At 35.3% G+C, this 16,447-nt stretch overlaps 1 protein-coding gene across 5 annotated transcripts in view; it reads right to left on the reverse strand.

The window, feature by feature from the left end:
* Positions 1-16,447, reverse strand: part of DPYD (dihydropyrimidine dehydrogenase) — a 327,299-nt gene that overhangs the window by 211,583 nt on the left and 99,269 nt on the right. For all 5 annotated transcript variants that reach the window (XM_048943871.1, XM_048943873.1, XM_048943869.1 and 2 more), the window contains exons 5-8: positions 15,572-15,733; positions 7,992-8,188; positions 4,354-4,435; positions 1,111-1,198 (exon numbers count right to left, since the gene is read on the reverse strand). In XM_048943871.1, coding sequence (XP_048799828.1) covers positions 1,111-1,198; positions 4,354-4,435; positions 7,992-8,188; positions 15,572-15,733 — 529 coding nt within the window. The remainder of the gene's footprint in view (positions 1-1,110; positions 1,199-4,353; positions 4,436-7,991; positions 8,189-15,571; positions 15,734-16,447) is intronic.

Consider the following 16,447-nt stretch of genomic DNA (forward strand, 5'->3'; position numbering starts at 1 on the left):
TGAGATTTCAAAATCTGCTTCAGAAAGCAAACATTCATTAATCTGTAATCGGTGAAACTTCAGAAAGCAGTTTAAAAGACAGATTAAAACAATAAAGATATACTGGGTCCATTGCCTTGCATACAACTATGACAAAACATCACACAACAAAAATTCATTCACATAAATCTCTAGCTATGTGAGGATGTAGGATTAAATAAACTACAACAGTCTGCGATCACATGACAGAATAGACCTGCAAAGCTTATACTACATACACAGATGGTAAACAACAACAGTTGTCGCTGCACTAAGAATTACATCCCTGTAATCAATAATAGGAAGGAGGAACAGTTGGACAACTTGTTTCCTATTATGTTCACTTAGGCAACGTCTAGATCAATAAAGAGCATTAAGCCTCATACCAACTGCAGACAATGCCTGCTCAAAATTCCTATCATATGGTAGCGATAGGTCCAGCTGTACTTCAAAATACTTGTAAATGGATAACAATTCTAATCTAACATTAAATAGAGACAATGGTTCAAACAGGAGGCAGGTGCGAGAATTTTTAAGCATATGAGAGAAGACAGACCTATCATGACAGTTTTAGTATAACTCAAAGTCAGCTTATTTTGTCAAAGTATCCCACAATTACATTTTGCTACACTATAAAATATGTAGAAGATGCCACATGTTTTATATAAATGAAAGAAAAAGCAATCAAGCATGGTATCACTGCCTTCCATATAGACTCAGTAATTATTTGAGCATAGTAAGTTGTTCACAGAAATTGAAAACTGAACTTGTACATCACTTTTAAGCCAATAAGACAATAAATTACAGATAATTAAATTTTTCAGTTTATCTATTTTTGAAATCTTTAGATTAAAAACAAGGCATTCTACTAAATGCTTGACTTACAAATCTATCATGCCCATATGAAAATTAAAACAAAGTGCTATATTAAACCCTCAGCTTTAGCTTCTTCGAAGGATAAATAAATCACAATATATTGTTTTCTTAATGTATCAGATTGAAGTAGTCTAACATCATGTTAAGAGTCTTAATTTATTCTTGGACATTCCTTCAGTTTAAAGAGGACAATACAGGAAAATGAGTTGTTCTTACCTATTCCAATGAAGACTGCTTCATAGCCATTTTCTTTCAAGGTACGGAGTGTCATTCCATCAACAGCAAGGCCTTTACTAAAAATTATCTGGAAGAGTTAAAATTATTTGCTTTTTATCTGATAATATGAAAATAATTTCTATCACGTCCTGAATACTGACATCTTACAGAATCTTCCAGTGAACATTATTATTATTATTATTATTATTATTATTATTATTATTATTATTATTATTTTACTCTAAGCCAGGCTCAAAAGGACAGATCAGCTCTGATTTAAGTGGCCTAAACTAGACCTGGGCAAAACATAACTTTCAATCACCTTCATACGCAGCCAATGTAAGCTAGCTTGGTTTTGACTGTAAGCTAAAAGGGATAATAAAGCAATCTGAACAAACAAAATCTGCGCATGGATTGCAATATCGAGGTAAGGCTGAAAATGGCAGTTTTCTACTGTAAATAACTCTATTCAGTGTTGACTACAAAAGGTAATATTTCTAAGTGAAAATCAGAATTTAAGAAACATGATGTTGAAGCAGGAACCCAGGTTAGGGAACGTGCGTGCTAAATGGAACAATCACCCTATACAGCAACCAAAAAACCCAAGCGATTTAAGTTACTGCAAAAACAGCAGTAAGAGTATGAGTTGCTTACAGAGAAGTAAAGAAAATAAAAGGCACCACTATTCTGCGTTAACAAGGGTTCTGAACAGAAAAACAAGCTGTGTTTCCCCACACAATATCAGGCACTTGGCATTTATGCAGAATACAGCATCAGGAGTTTCTTTGTGTTGTGCCTTGGAAGCTCACAGCCTTAATTTTTCTGAGATCACTAGCTAGCTAGAACACTTTTACGCCGAGAAAACACTAGGCAAAATAAATGGTGTTTTTGCAGATTCAGACCTGAAAAACTGGGCCAGAGATGGTCAAGTCTGAAGCACACTCTGTGGAGACTGCAGCACACCCTACCTACTAGCAATGATGCCAGCTAGTCTGTGCAGTAAGGTAACAAAGATTTTCAAAACTATAAAAGAAATCAGTTTGGATTTGAATTGACAATTGTTTAATTCTAATTCAGCAAATAACAATACCTAGACTGCAGTCACTGACATTGATTTATTGAATAACTGCAAAGTAACCTTCCACCTGCAACCTTGCCTTGAGCAGCCGCTGCACAGGTGGTTGTGGGTCTACAGCTGTTTTGAGAATGAAGGGGAGGAGTGTTTGCTGTGTGTTCAGTGAGGCAACTATAGCAGTCACCTGTTGGACGACATGCAATTAGAGATGCACAAACCTATTGTACATTTCTGTCAAACCAAGGGCTTTTGAGTGCTTGTGATTCCTCTTCTGATACTTCGTGCTTTTTGACATGGCTATGTGTCTCTATCTCCCAACTTCAGACTCTCTGACTTGAATGTTTCCCCCATATTTTTGATAAATCACTTATGCATTCTCTTTATCAAAATGCCAAGCTCCATTGTATAAGAACTGTGCTTTGTGATCTGAGTTCAGTTCTTCATGTCATTGCATATCTTGTTTGATGTTGAATCTACCTATATTCCATTTAGTGTACTTTTGAAAATGTGCTTTCCTCATAGCTGAAAAATGACAGATATAAGACACAGCGTAGAATACCTAAAACACTGACTCTTTTTTCCTTTTCTGGACTATTTTCTATCAGAACTGAAAAAGCCAGGTACAGTTGTAATCCTTTCAAGAATACAGGCTACAAGCTCACTGGCAACAAAACGCATTCCATAAATCGTCATTACATTTTTTTTTTGTCCTATTGTGTACATATGTTATGAAAATCTAATGAAGGAATTAAAATAGCAATATTGTTTTATGTAGGGATTCATAATACTCCTAGGGCCCAGCTCTCTAATCCTTATTCACCTGACTAATTCTTACTAATTTCAGTAGAACTACTTGAATAAACAGCACGGTTGAGCATTTAGACAATAAAGCACTTTCATTTGAAATGCTTTAAATAAACACCAGAAAATATTTCCAAGCTTGTAGAGGAATAAAGCTAAAGTACTTAACCAGCTTGCAAAAGGGTCAATTGCAAACCAGTGGCAGAGCTTGGAAGTAAATTTATACTGACATTTTCTGCAGCATCTCAAAACAATAAAGGACTTGCACATCAGGATGACACAATGGCTCACCTGCAGAAGACTTTGTCATAGAAGAGCACTCCGGGGATCTGAGTTTTGTAGAGGCTTCCAGGAAACAATACCCAGCAAGTTTATTTAAAATACTCTCACTGCTTTGATTTTTACAGAATTCCTAACTACATGTCCAGTCTGTCAGCCTTTAAAATTTGCTTTGTAACCCAGGAAGAGTGAGAAAATGGATCTGTAGCATTTACGGCTTTGCCTTACACCTGATCTGGGCACTTCTGAGTTTCTCACTTAGGTCTTGGGATAACAGTTTTTACAATATGAACAGCTTTTACAATATGAAGATCTTTACAATATTTTCTTGCTTGACTGAATGCTGTATTATTATGCTAAAAATGTTTTTACCCCTCCTGCTACTGTAAAACTTGTTTTAGTGATGCATTCTGTGCTCCTGTTAGAATGAGGAGCCCTCATACATACCATCTAAAGTTTAAGCTCAAGACATATATTAACAATAGAGTAACATACCCATTATTTATAAACAATACTCATTTAAAAAAACGTGCAGCAATTGCTTTCCAAAGAGTCGAATGACTGCTGTTGTTTATAATAAATGATCACATTAACAATTTTATAATAAAATGAATCAAATTAATAAAGCAACTCATATACAGGACTGTATTATAAGCCATTAAGGGAAAAAAAAAAAAAACTTGGGAAGAGGGAAAAGAAGAGAAGGGAGAAGTATAAAATATGAATGTCTTAAGTAGTGCCAAACTTGCATGAAAAAACTCGATTAAAAAAAAAATCAAATCATTCCAATAGCTACATTGAACCCCTAAAGCAATTTAGGAATTTGTTTCTTACAGACAATTAATCACATGCAGACATGTCAGATGAGAACTATTGATTGCCCTTTTCTAAACTAGTGGCATTCAGACGGGAGACAGACAAATGCCCTGAGCAAGAGGAAGCATCTTCCTGCCTCTGTCTAGTGCAGCTTTTAATTGTTCTTTACTAATGTGCATGACATTTTGCTGTTAATCTTTGGCAGACTCCTTGTTCTTTTTTTTTTTTTTTTTCCTTTGAGCTACACATAGGCAGGATATATTTTTCATTACCTTCACTCCGAGATCCTTCATAAGTTCAGCTTCAAAATTCACTACATCGTATGGCAATCTGAACTGAGGGATTTCAGATGCGCTGAAATAAATAAAGCAAGCTTGTGATATACTTTCAGCTATAAGGAAGAAAGGTGAGTGGCAGTGCTTTTTAGCTGATAAAAAATTAATACCTATAACATACTTTAGTTAATTCGGAGGTATTTGAATGGAAACGTTTTTGAGTCTTGGCTTTTTTAAATCTTTAGAGTGACAAAATAGCACTTTTCACACAATACTAAAAATCCAGATCAGATGTAAGTTGAGGTCAATACTGCACACATTTGTAGATCATTACTTAATGAACGTTAAGCTCTGGTACAAAACAGCTTCAGCTCCGCGCCTTTTGTTCACCAGTCGTATTTAGCAGTAGATAAACTTATCTTTCTAGGACGAGGTCTCGTAGCTAGAAAAGTGAGGTCCTAGCAATCATTCAGGAATTTATTCAAAAAGAATCAAATTTCCCCTACCTAAAAATAGCAATATGTTATTTTGAGCAATGGTACTTAAAACTGTACCCTCGTCCACTTCTAGTTCATAACTTCCACAGTCTTTCAGGAGATACAAAGTCAGTAATTTGCTATCAGCTCTTAGTTTCTTGTTTTGTTTGCTTTTTTTTTTTTTTTTATTTGGCATCTATTAGTAGTTGGCTTTTTTTCTCTTGATTAAGACTAGGAATGACTTCAATGTCCCAGCACCATAGGTCTCCAATAATGGAAAATTGTACCAACACAGAATCCAACTTCATATTCATTGGTACAGATCTTTATCTCCAATGAAGTGACACATAAGCGCATGCCAGTTTTCTCTTGTGGAGGCAAGTTATAGGTAAACACAATGAAGCCCTATTTTAGATATTTTTGCTTGAAGGAGATAGAAAGATAGAACATGGAGAACAGTCAAACTTTCTCCGGAGATATTTCAAACCTTTGATTTAATCTGATGCCTAATTAATGGATCAATTATTTCAATAACAAAGCATGGTTACAAGAGATAGATTTCAGTCTTATTTTACATCTTGCTAGTGACAACCCCACCTTTATGATCCAACATTGATGGGCCAGAAGGATTTACTTAGTTTCACCAACTTTAATTATTTTGATGATAAATTGGTGTTCCTCCTTATTGTTTCTAATGCTGACGACCTTGCACCTTTTCTGACTAAAGCGCAAAGAAAAATGCTCTAAATATCAAATATAATGGATATGAAATGACAGTGCAACTTTGATAGGTCATGGTAAGCAAAAAAAGCTTTCTGAGGAGGAAAATAATGCATCAGTATGATACAATTGAGATTGAATTAAAAAAATCTAATGAAAAAAAAAAAAGGAAGTTGTATTTTATCAAGTTGTCTGTGCTTTTCTTGAAGGCCTGTCGTTTCTCTAACTCTTAAAATACTCAAAACAGCCCTGGCTGCGTTATGTCACTGTCACAATTTGTAAATGCTTTCTTGCTCTTAATAAAAACTTAGTTACAGTTTCATTCTATGGAGTATAGATTTACACATGCCTGTCCTGTTTTAAACTGGAGTTGGTTTTACTTTTTTCCTCATAGTGTCTGGTGTCGTTTAGCTGCTTGCCAAGTTAAACCACAACGGTGTTCACAGAAATATGCCTATGTGCGTATATGCAAATATGCATGATCCTGTGGGGACCCATGCATGCACATTTATGATGAATTAAAAAAACCTCTTATGAAAGTCAACTTTTAGCAGAATTACCGACATACAATCTCTTCCAACAGACAATCTCTTCAGTGAAAATGCAGAGGTAGAAGAAAAAAGCAAAGGTACAGGAGGATGAAGAACAACAGTCTTGGATGGGAACATAGTCCCATGAATTCATCTCTTCAGCAATTTCATATAAGTTAGAGGAACTTGGACAGGTACTTGGTATTTCTCACAGATCACAAGTTGCTTTTGCCTAAAGGACATCCTTCTAATCTAGCAAAAGCAGGATTTTCTTATGTTGCAAGTGAGTGACTTAACTAGGAGGAGTAGTGAAGTTTGTTCACTGTCTCTAAACAAGAGTATTATCTGCTCATGTCTTCTCTAAAACAAACTTTACACAAAGTAATGAAATGTAAGAAAATCTGCCTATAAATGTGAAAAACTGACATGTCCAAACAACTACAGAGTTTTACTGGGTTTAAATACAACAATACTGAAACTGAAATCACTAAACAACTTTCCTTTATTGAAATATTTGTAAAACTATAATCTGAGAGACACACACACAAAGGCACTTCCTAGTTAAAAACACTCAAAAGGGCAGAGCAAATTTTAGAAGGACCAAGCACTGCTCTTCCCTAGTAAAATTCCAAGTACAAAATTAATTCAATCTTGCTGGTAATTTGCAATTTCCAAAGCCTTGAAAATATACCCATCATTAACCTAAGCTTCTTAAAAGATCTACTGCGAAGATACACAATTCCAGCAATGGGTGATTGCTGCCTCCTTTCTGTTCCAATATTAAAATCAAGATGAGTAAAACGCCTTAACCAAGTTGTGAAACTTTCTTCAATGAATGGAAATAAAATTTGATTGTGGCTGCTACACGTTCTTAAAAGTAAGATAAAGCAAAATGCACTGCTTGACCATAAAAACACTAACAAAACAAAAAAAGTGGTGTAAGGTTCTTTTTTCAATAGGACAAAAATTAAGATCAATTTTAAACTCAAATTAAAACAAAGAACATTCCTTCAAATATGAAAGCAGCAGGGAATTGCAGAAAGTACTGCATTTTATTCTTGAGTCAGCACAAGTCTAACTTGCCATCAAATTTCATTTTTCAAAAAGAGTTCATTATTCACTATCACTTTTCAGCCAGAAAACTGATTTTAAATCCAGTATTCATGAAATATTATTTGCTACCAAACAGGTGAATAGGTATTTCATGTACTAAATATGAAAACATTTTATGGCAACTAGTTCAAGTGAAAGAGCTTCACTTGGTTAAATGCCCATGCATTAAAACCTTGATAATTACATAGAATACTTTTGAAACTCCCTGTGAAAAAAGTAATCAGTTCAACTTTTCCAGCATTGATTCTCTATCTTCCAGAGCTCTGAATAAGTATTTGACAGTATGACATTATGGATCAAATTCATTAACAGTGTCAACTCTATTGATTTCAGTAATGCTGCAATGAGAGAAATGCGAGTGCATCACCCTGCTTTCTACTTTTAACATGTTTACAGAATAACAAATAAGTGGCTCCATTTTCAAGGTGTAAAATTTAATTTTGATTTTGAATTGGTTTCTCAATGGCTTCTGAAATACTTTCTCTTTTATTTTGCAGTTCCAATGAGCTTGTAAGATATGACTTCAACCATTGTTAAAGTGGTAAAAATTCATCTTCTAGTACAGAGGATGTGATGCTGAACCTGAATCACGCAAATATCAGCCAAGTGCTTACCATGTAGGCAAAATGCAAAGGTGCCCTCCTTTGTGTTCTTTACAATTTGTTGAAGGTTAAGAATTGCAGGGGGTTGATTTCAGTCATTTGCATTTTAAACAACTACTAATTATTTCACTAGGTAGAGCTACAAGTACTTGTTTTCAATGTGTTTTTTTTTTCTTTTTTCTTTTTTTAATTACCTTAAGCCACCAACATACTCCTGCTTCTCAAATATGGTGATGTTTGAATAGCCCAATCGAGCCAAAAAAGAAGCACAACTTAAACTTGCAGGTCCTGCACCAAGAAGTGCAATCTTCACATGATAAGCTTCAGGCATATCTTCTGGAGAAGGTAAGGAAGGGTTTCTAATCTGAGGAATGTTCATGGCTTTGAACACCTGAAAAGCAATACATTCAAAGGTTACATACATACTTCATACTCCCTCTTAAAAACTTTGAGTAACGTGAAGGAAGTTTCCACTAGTACTGTCACATGGATGTAATATTTCAGAATGCTTCATAAAACATTATCAAGACTATCATCTGACAATGTGTGCATTTATGAGGAATGCTATAGTTAGTTTTGTACTTCTATGGTTCTTCTTGCCTTAAAACAGTCTGAAGTCAGCTCTTTCTCTACCTTAAACTTTAAAAAAGATGGGACGAGTCTGACAACAAAAGCATAGTAACACAAAGTCAGCCAGATGGCAAAGACCATCTAGAATATCAAACATTTCCTTCCAGAAGAGGTTCAGACTACTCTTTTACCAACTAAAATAATGTTATTTGAATAATGAAAAGGATTGCCCTGCTACTGAAGGGGCTCTGCTTCTTCCAGATACATTCTCTGCAATCCAGCAAAATTATTTATGGTTTGAGAGGACAGGCAACCAACACATCACCGGGTAACTTGGAACTTTTATTAGAAAATGTCTCTTGTCTTCAGCATTGTATTTTCACAGTTAATCTAAGTGTACTGTAGATTTGTCCTCCTACATAATTCTAACATTTCAGATTAACTGACCCTCTAATTCAGATATCAAGCCAATATCATTATAACTGAGCGTCCAACGGTTGTATACATGCCTGAAATTTCGGCTGCTCCCTCAGTGCCTCAATTTTTCAACTCTTAAATAGAGATGATCTCCTCCATTCTACCTTAACTACTAAAAGTACTTGGGAACAGCCTCTGACCATTTCTCTCTGCACAAAATTCTTACTGCAACATCACATTTTATTCCAGATTTGTTCTAAATCAGTTCTTCATACAGCCATAAAGGTAAGAGGATAAGACAGAGGTGTTCTGGCAAGATTTCACCATCCTCTGTATGTACATACATCAGCGGGGGAGGAATTGAGTCTCTACCTTGTATAACTTGCAAAAAGTACAGAAAAGACCCATGGCCCTTATAGGCTACTAAAGATCAGGAGTATGGAAGAGTAGAATAACATCTTCATTTTATTTTAGATATTAGTGAAAGTATACAGATCCCAAAGAGTATATCTTTATAGCAGAAGCACAATATTATACCAAAAGGATACAAGAGTTCATTGCATTGGGATTTTGAGTCCTATCACAAACACTTCAAAGGCTGCCCTTGGATACTACCAGACTTTTTCCCACTTACTTCAACGCAGGAGTGCATTATAAAAGCACTAGCTAGCCCTTTAAAATATATAATTTTTATTTGTCTTATTAAATAGTTTAAATATGATATTCATTAAGTTTACCTAGTTGTTTTTTTTTTTACTATCCTTAAAATCGTAGAAGCAGTTAAACTTTCAAGTTAAACTTTGACAATTCCTCTCATGAATAGAATTTTTCATTTATGTTTTGAATCAATGTTCATTTTCTTCATGCGCACTTGAGCACCCATGCTAGGTAAACCAATCATTAGTTTCTTCTCCCCACTAAACTTTGTGTCAAATTCCACCAGTATTAGTAAATTGACATAGCATTTTAAAAAACTGCAAGAAACAAGAGACAGATAATTGTTTTTAAAAAAGAGTCATTTCAACCTGACAATTCATACAATATGGGAAGGTTTAATGTAGTTATTAATGGAATTTACAGGCTGAAAAGCTTAAATTATACTGTGAAACTAGACAGTGATAACAAAAATGCAATAGGATATTTATAAAATGTCTGCTTCATTACATTCACATAGCAAAGGCTTGAATTATACCAAATTTCCATTGAAGTCTCATGCAGTTGTTTTAGAAGATTACTCAGTGATGCAAATTGTATAACTTGCATATTTAATGTCCACATTGATCACTATGAATATGCACACAGTTAATAAATTTTGTACTGAATTTGCATTGTTGATATTATTTTTATATTTATTATTGAACAGTCATACCTAACAACTGAATGTTATACTAAGACCCAGTAGTACTCTAATACAGTGCTAGGCTTCAGAACCAAGCACTTATGCAGGAAATGCTAGTAGTTCAGGACGAATGCTCAACTTTAATTCTGCCTATTTGCCAATAGGTTGAAACTGCCTTTATGCAGCAGAGCCAGCTTGTGTGGCAGTATCTTGCCATCTGGAATTCAGTGGCAGTTTTGCATATTAAGGCTGGCAGGGTAACTGTGTGAAAATAGCAAACTGCTTCAGTGCATTTCAAAAGATTTTTACTCACCTCATGGTGAAGTTTCACTACACTGTAATTCATCTAATTAAATATCACTGAATTCTTCAGTGCAGTACATTTGCGTATAGAAATAACTGTCTTGCTAGTATGTGTTCATTACCACATTACATGCAATTGCCCTCTCCAATTCTTTTTATCCTATAGTCAGTAAATCCTAATGCTTTCTTCTCGCTTGTCCAACTTTCTCTCAAAAATGCAATTTCATTTTTGTTTGAAGCTTGTTGTTTGTTTGTTGTTTGCTTTTTTTTGCAATCAAATCATTCCGAAAAATGAGTCTATACACTGAATTTTAAAGCTCAGCCTTTTAGCAAGAAGACTCAGACATCAACCCCATATCTGCCTTTCCTTCCAGTTCTCTCAGAGAAACAAAACAAATTAATAGCATACTGTAGAAAAATTTATATAACTTGCCCAAACATCAGCAAGTCTTCCATGCTCGGCATAGGAAGCCAAAACACCTCAGATTCATTCCTGAACTATCATGCACTCTCCATCAAAATAATAATAGATTACAATCTGACTTAAAATAGGAAATAACATAAAGACATGCTACAGTAGAAGCTAATGCCAGGAAATAGAGCTGTCTTTCTGTCTATTCTGCTGCCTCAGCTCTGCAGAGCAGTTCTCCTCAGCCAGGGCAGTGCGCCCACCTCTGCAGGTGGTGCTGAGGGGCCTGCGGCCGTGTCAGCAATCATTCATCCGGGTGCAGCATGGCAGCAGCCAAGAGCCAGCCAGCAGCTGGAGCTCCAGGAGAACCACCACCTCATCTCACTTACATGAAGACTCGCTAAAGGTGTCAATGTACAACCAAGAGCGACCCTGGCCCTATGGGTACTCTGTCAGGGTGTTCCCTCTGGGCAGCCGCTGCCCCCTCAGCTGCAGTGGGTGAGGGAAGGGTTGGCCCTCAGCACAGCCCTTCAAGCCCACCACCCTGCTGAGGTGCCCCAAAGGTAAAGGCATCAGGAGAAAAAGAGTATCAGATTTCCTTCTCCAATTGCTTTATGCTGTAACAACAGCCAAAACACATCTCATAAGGGGAACAAATTGCCAGAGCTGTAGCTGGTATGAGTCTCACAGTGCTAAACAATCTAGTATTGAAATTGAGTATGCAGAGATTAAAATAATACATTTTCTATTTAGATTGTGCTGCTCATTTCAGAATGATTAACTAGAAACACGAGAGACACTTTAGATTCAGAAAAACAAAATGTTGAGGCTTCTTAGTAACAATACTTCAGAATGCAATAGACCATGTTTCCTTTTCTTCAACAGTCTTACAAACTTGTGTTCCAGTAACCAGTAATTTCAGTTTATTTTGTGGGACTGACAGTCATATAACTCACGCCCACACGTATTGTCACTGCAGTCTCAGTATATTTTCTCTGAACTTGTGTTCCAAAAAAACAGAGATGTTTCCTGATTCTTAAGTACTCAAGCAAAGGAGACAGATAAAGACATTAATATAATTTTGACCTGTGCAGCAGCAGGTGTAACCTGCGCTTGACACTCATCATTTATAATAGTGAGCTTTTACTCCATGTTATTCTCTAGATGCAACAGTTACCGTGGTAACTGCATCCCAGTATACACATGCTATATCACACATAAAAGGACATTTCCTGTAGTATGTTTGTTCCTCTTTCCACATTTAATTGTCAAAATCCACAAATTTTCAGACTGGATTATAATTTATTCTGAGAATGAGGTTAACATAGTTACAAAACTATATGAAAGAGTAGAAGGAAAAAGCTTGAGTGTAAGGTGCCATGATTCTTGCTCCACCATGTGCAAGACTAATATTTAACAATTAGGGAGTTTTATCTGCAGTACGAGCAGATGATCAGTCATTGTTCAGAAGCACAAAGGGGCATACATTGTATCCATATATTTTCCATTTTAAACCTATATTCCTGCTTTACTGCGATTTTATCTTTCATCTTAGCTAGCAGTTGTGCCTTCTTATTATTGCTCTCTTGTAATGCAGCAAGTTTAAGATCCTCAGACTAATTCCAAGGGAAAAAAAAAACTAAAATTGGCTTTACGCACAATGGAGTTTTCAGTAAATAAGTCCCTGTGGGACAAACTATTACACAGTGCATGAGAATTATCATGCAGCTCTCATTAACAGTACCACATGTTGCATACCCAAATCACACAATTTGCTAAGTTACTCATATAGGTAAAGCAATGAACATGCTTCATTCACCATATCTGGGACAATTTCTGTATTAGCAGTTACAAGTACAATTTTCTTGAGTATTTAAATCTGTATTTTAATAATAATTGCTTCATGGAAGCCCTCACGCTATTGGATTTCCTGCAGTTATGCACGTATTCAGTGTAAAAATTAACTGAATGAAAGCTAAAAAAATATTTACTACTAAAGTGAGTGCCTATTATTTCTAACTATAAGCGCACTATGTATAACAGTACAAAAACAGTAAGGAGAGTAAAATTTACTAAAATGTTATTTGTTCGAGTGTTAAGTAAAACTGTACACCGATTTTATTTTGCGAGAACTGTTGACACTGATATATCATTTAAACAAACTTGGTATATCAGGAGGAAATGCATTCTGAGCTATTCATCCTTTCTGCCATTTCATATCAATCATTTTGCTAGCAATGAGCTTTTTTAATAGATTTCTAAAGATTCTTGAAGAAAAATGGTAGATATTTAGCATTATCTATCAAGCCATAATTCCTCTCTATTAATCATAGCATTGGGCTTAATAGGCAACACAAATCAAGTTTTACCAGATATTACTTGCATTTCTTTCCTAAACAGTAATATTTCAGTATTATATTTATTATCTACTTGACAAACGTTTATTTTTTTTTCTTTATAAGTTTTCTGCTTTTCAGAAAACATTAAGTTTTCACATATATGGAATAAAAGCCATTAGAAGCATTGATAAAATAATCTCTTAACTGATAAAATTCAATATATAGTTGTTCAATATATAGGTAGAAAAATGCAGTTCAATGTCTACAGCCTCATTCCTGCAAAAAAGAACTTTGATTCAAACTATACTGACTCTTACTTCTGTATGTTCAAATCCCATGCACATTTAAGTAGATAAGTACTTAAGTAACATAGGTTACAGAAGGTTCAGCTAACAGAAAAGTTTAACAGATGCTCCAGAAGATTTACAATCTCCTGGTAAGAAGAAAGATCTACAAATAGATAAAGAAACCTGCATCAGGTAGCAATATTTGCTCAGTGAATCACGACCCACAGTCATTGAAAAGAGGGTGTGAAATCGACAAATGACAGAAGAATAAAAAACTGTTCTTACAGACGTATCATCTGTTACTTCCAGATTAATTTACATTTCTATTTTGGTCTGTCCTACAAAGACATTTTTGCAGTCTTTGTAAAGGTGACTGGCATGTTGTCATATGTTTGTAAAAATAACCAGTCAAATGGCTCAAGATACAGAAGAGGGGCACAATCATCAGTTACGGATTGTATAAAATCTGCTATTTCAATATATACATATGCCTTTTTTTTTTCCTTTCTTTTTTTTTTTTTTTTTTTAAACATAGCCAATTACGTAGACTTCCTCACTTGCACGGAAATCAAATGAGAAATTTTACACAAAGATACTTCAGGCAGATCAGAAGAGGTACCACACGAGGCCATCAGTTAGATACAACCTCTCCATGCCTTCAAAAGAACAAGATGTTGCCTCCACCTTCTTCATGTAAATCTCAAGCACTAAAATCTGTACAGAGGCATAAATAACACACGCTCTCCTAGCAGAAACCTTTGAAAAGCATCTTATCATCAAGTAGCAAGTAACGACCTTCTGTGGCTAAAATTGTAAAATCATAGAATCGTTAGAGCAGGAAGGGACCTTTAAAGGTCATCTAGCCCAACTCCTCTGCAATGAACAGGGACACACACAGCTAGATCAGGTTGCTCAGTGTATGGTCCAGCCTGGCCTTGAAAGTCTCCATACATATTTACATTTACTAACTTATAAATAAGTAAGTATATACATGTACATCTACATATTTCTAAGTAGATGAACTCAGACATGTATGTCAGGCCAACCTGAATTTATTTACGCAGTTATTGGCAAAACAGGTCAGTAAAATGTCTAAATCATCTGAAAGTTTTCCTTTGCCCAAAAGAAAATACAAATGCACACTAGTCCTGCACTTGGGGGAGAGGGAAATGACAAGAGAATAGTTTCAGGAGCTGCCACAAATTTGTCAGTATGTACCATATTACACTGCATATACATGTTAAGGAGAAATAAATGACACCTTGTTTTGTCTGTACTACTAGCAGCACCTGGAATTACTAAAACATGCCCCTTTCTGAGAAGTAAATGAAACCAATACTTGGGCATGGATATCTCTTTTTACTATTGATCCTCATTGAAAACAGCAATTTTGGGGTAACATTTAAATTGATTTTTTTTTTTTTGACTTTTCAAAAACATGCATTAAGTTACATACAGCAAAGCTTTGTACATATATAATAATAATAAAAACCTCTCAAAAAGAAAAGATGTCAAAGCAACATATCCATATGCAACATTAAAACAAAATGAAAGTTTTCATCAAGGGGATGAGAAAGCCAAGTACTTCTGGATAGTAAATAATACCTATCAATTTGTAGTGGGAGAGCAGTTCTCCCTTTACCACCAGACCTAGCATTCTTGTAGAGATGTGAGGTTTCACAGAGAAGGGTTTATTACAGTCAGAAGAAGTTAAATTCTGTTGTAAGAATTACCACATGCTCAGAAGAGTGCTGTAAATAGTTAGTGTGCAGGTACAGATGCAGGTACATTTGATCTTTTTCCCATTGCAGCCTGCCTCAGTAAGATCCATGTTTTAACCTGGTTTATATAAATCTTCCATTTAAAATAAAGTAACTCAACTTCTAATGTTTCTTGTTCACATCTGATGTTCCTTATGTTCCCATAAAGTGTTCCATTAAAAAAGCAGTTTTAAGCTTCTGAATGTGCTGTTAGATAAAGGATAATTATTTTAACTTCCTACGTCTTTATTAATACAACTTTTTTTGTTTAATCATTAACAAAGACATTCACTTAGACAATATTATTTGGTAGATACAAAGCACTTCAGGCATTTGCAAGTCCCACCTACCTCAGTAGCAAACTGCTGCAATCCACCAATATTAATTGGCCCCTCCTCAGTAGCATACAAATTGCAGCCACCAACGCAAAGGTCTGATGTGGGACACACCATTCCACATGTCAGACCAAGTGGATTGTCAGAAAAAATCATTTTGGCAGCTCCATAATAGTTCTGGAGAAAAGAAAACAAAAGAAGAGTCACGCATCACAGAAAAGAAAAATCGATCAGAAATAGAAAATGTTTCAACTGGCTAGTAGAATACTATAGAAATATAATAAATAAGGCTGACATTATTTAAATGCACCACATTACACAGAATTTCAAAGGTTCTGCGAAAAAAGAGTCAACAGAATTGTTGATTATGCAAAGAAAACACTTTTCTTTTTAGCTTGCAAAATTATCATAAACATCTTCAGATTTAGGTAGTTGTAGGATTAACAAATCTGTGTTAGACAACTTGTAAATACGTTCTCCATTTCTAGGTTAATTAGGCAGCAGTTGAGTCGTAACCTTTGTTGAAGGTCTGACCAGACAGCACTAGTTAGACTATCAGTTCTTTACACAGGGAATGAAAGGTTCATTTTACACATCTGTGCACACTATCTCTGCAGATGTGTCTACATCATATCACATCAGTAGCATCAATTGTCCCAAGCCTGTGATTTCTAACTGCCTGCAGATTTGAGCTACTGAATTGTTTGAACTCTTTTTCCTCACTCACAGGTGTATAAGAGCAAACACTTATTTCCCCATTTCCCTAAGCAGCAAAACAGGGGACTGATTAAAGATTCCATGTAAAATTTACAATTTAACACATACTCAGTATTCAGTGTACAGCTTCAAAAAAAGGAATGGTTTCCTGATGTATATGATAACTAGTAAGTT

The sequence above is a fragment of the Lagopus muta genome, chromosome 5 (genome assembly GCF_023343835.1).
Source record: "Lagopus muta isolate bLagMut1 chromosome 5, bLagMut1 primary, whole genome shotgun sequence".
Classification (NCBI taxonomy): Eukaryota; Metazoa; Chordata; class Aves; order Galliformes; family Phasianidae; genus Lagopus; species Lagopus muta.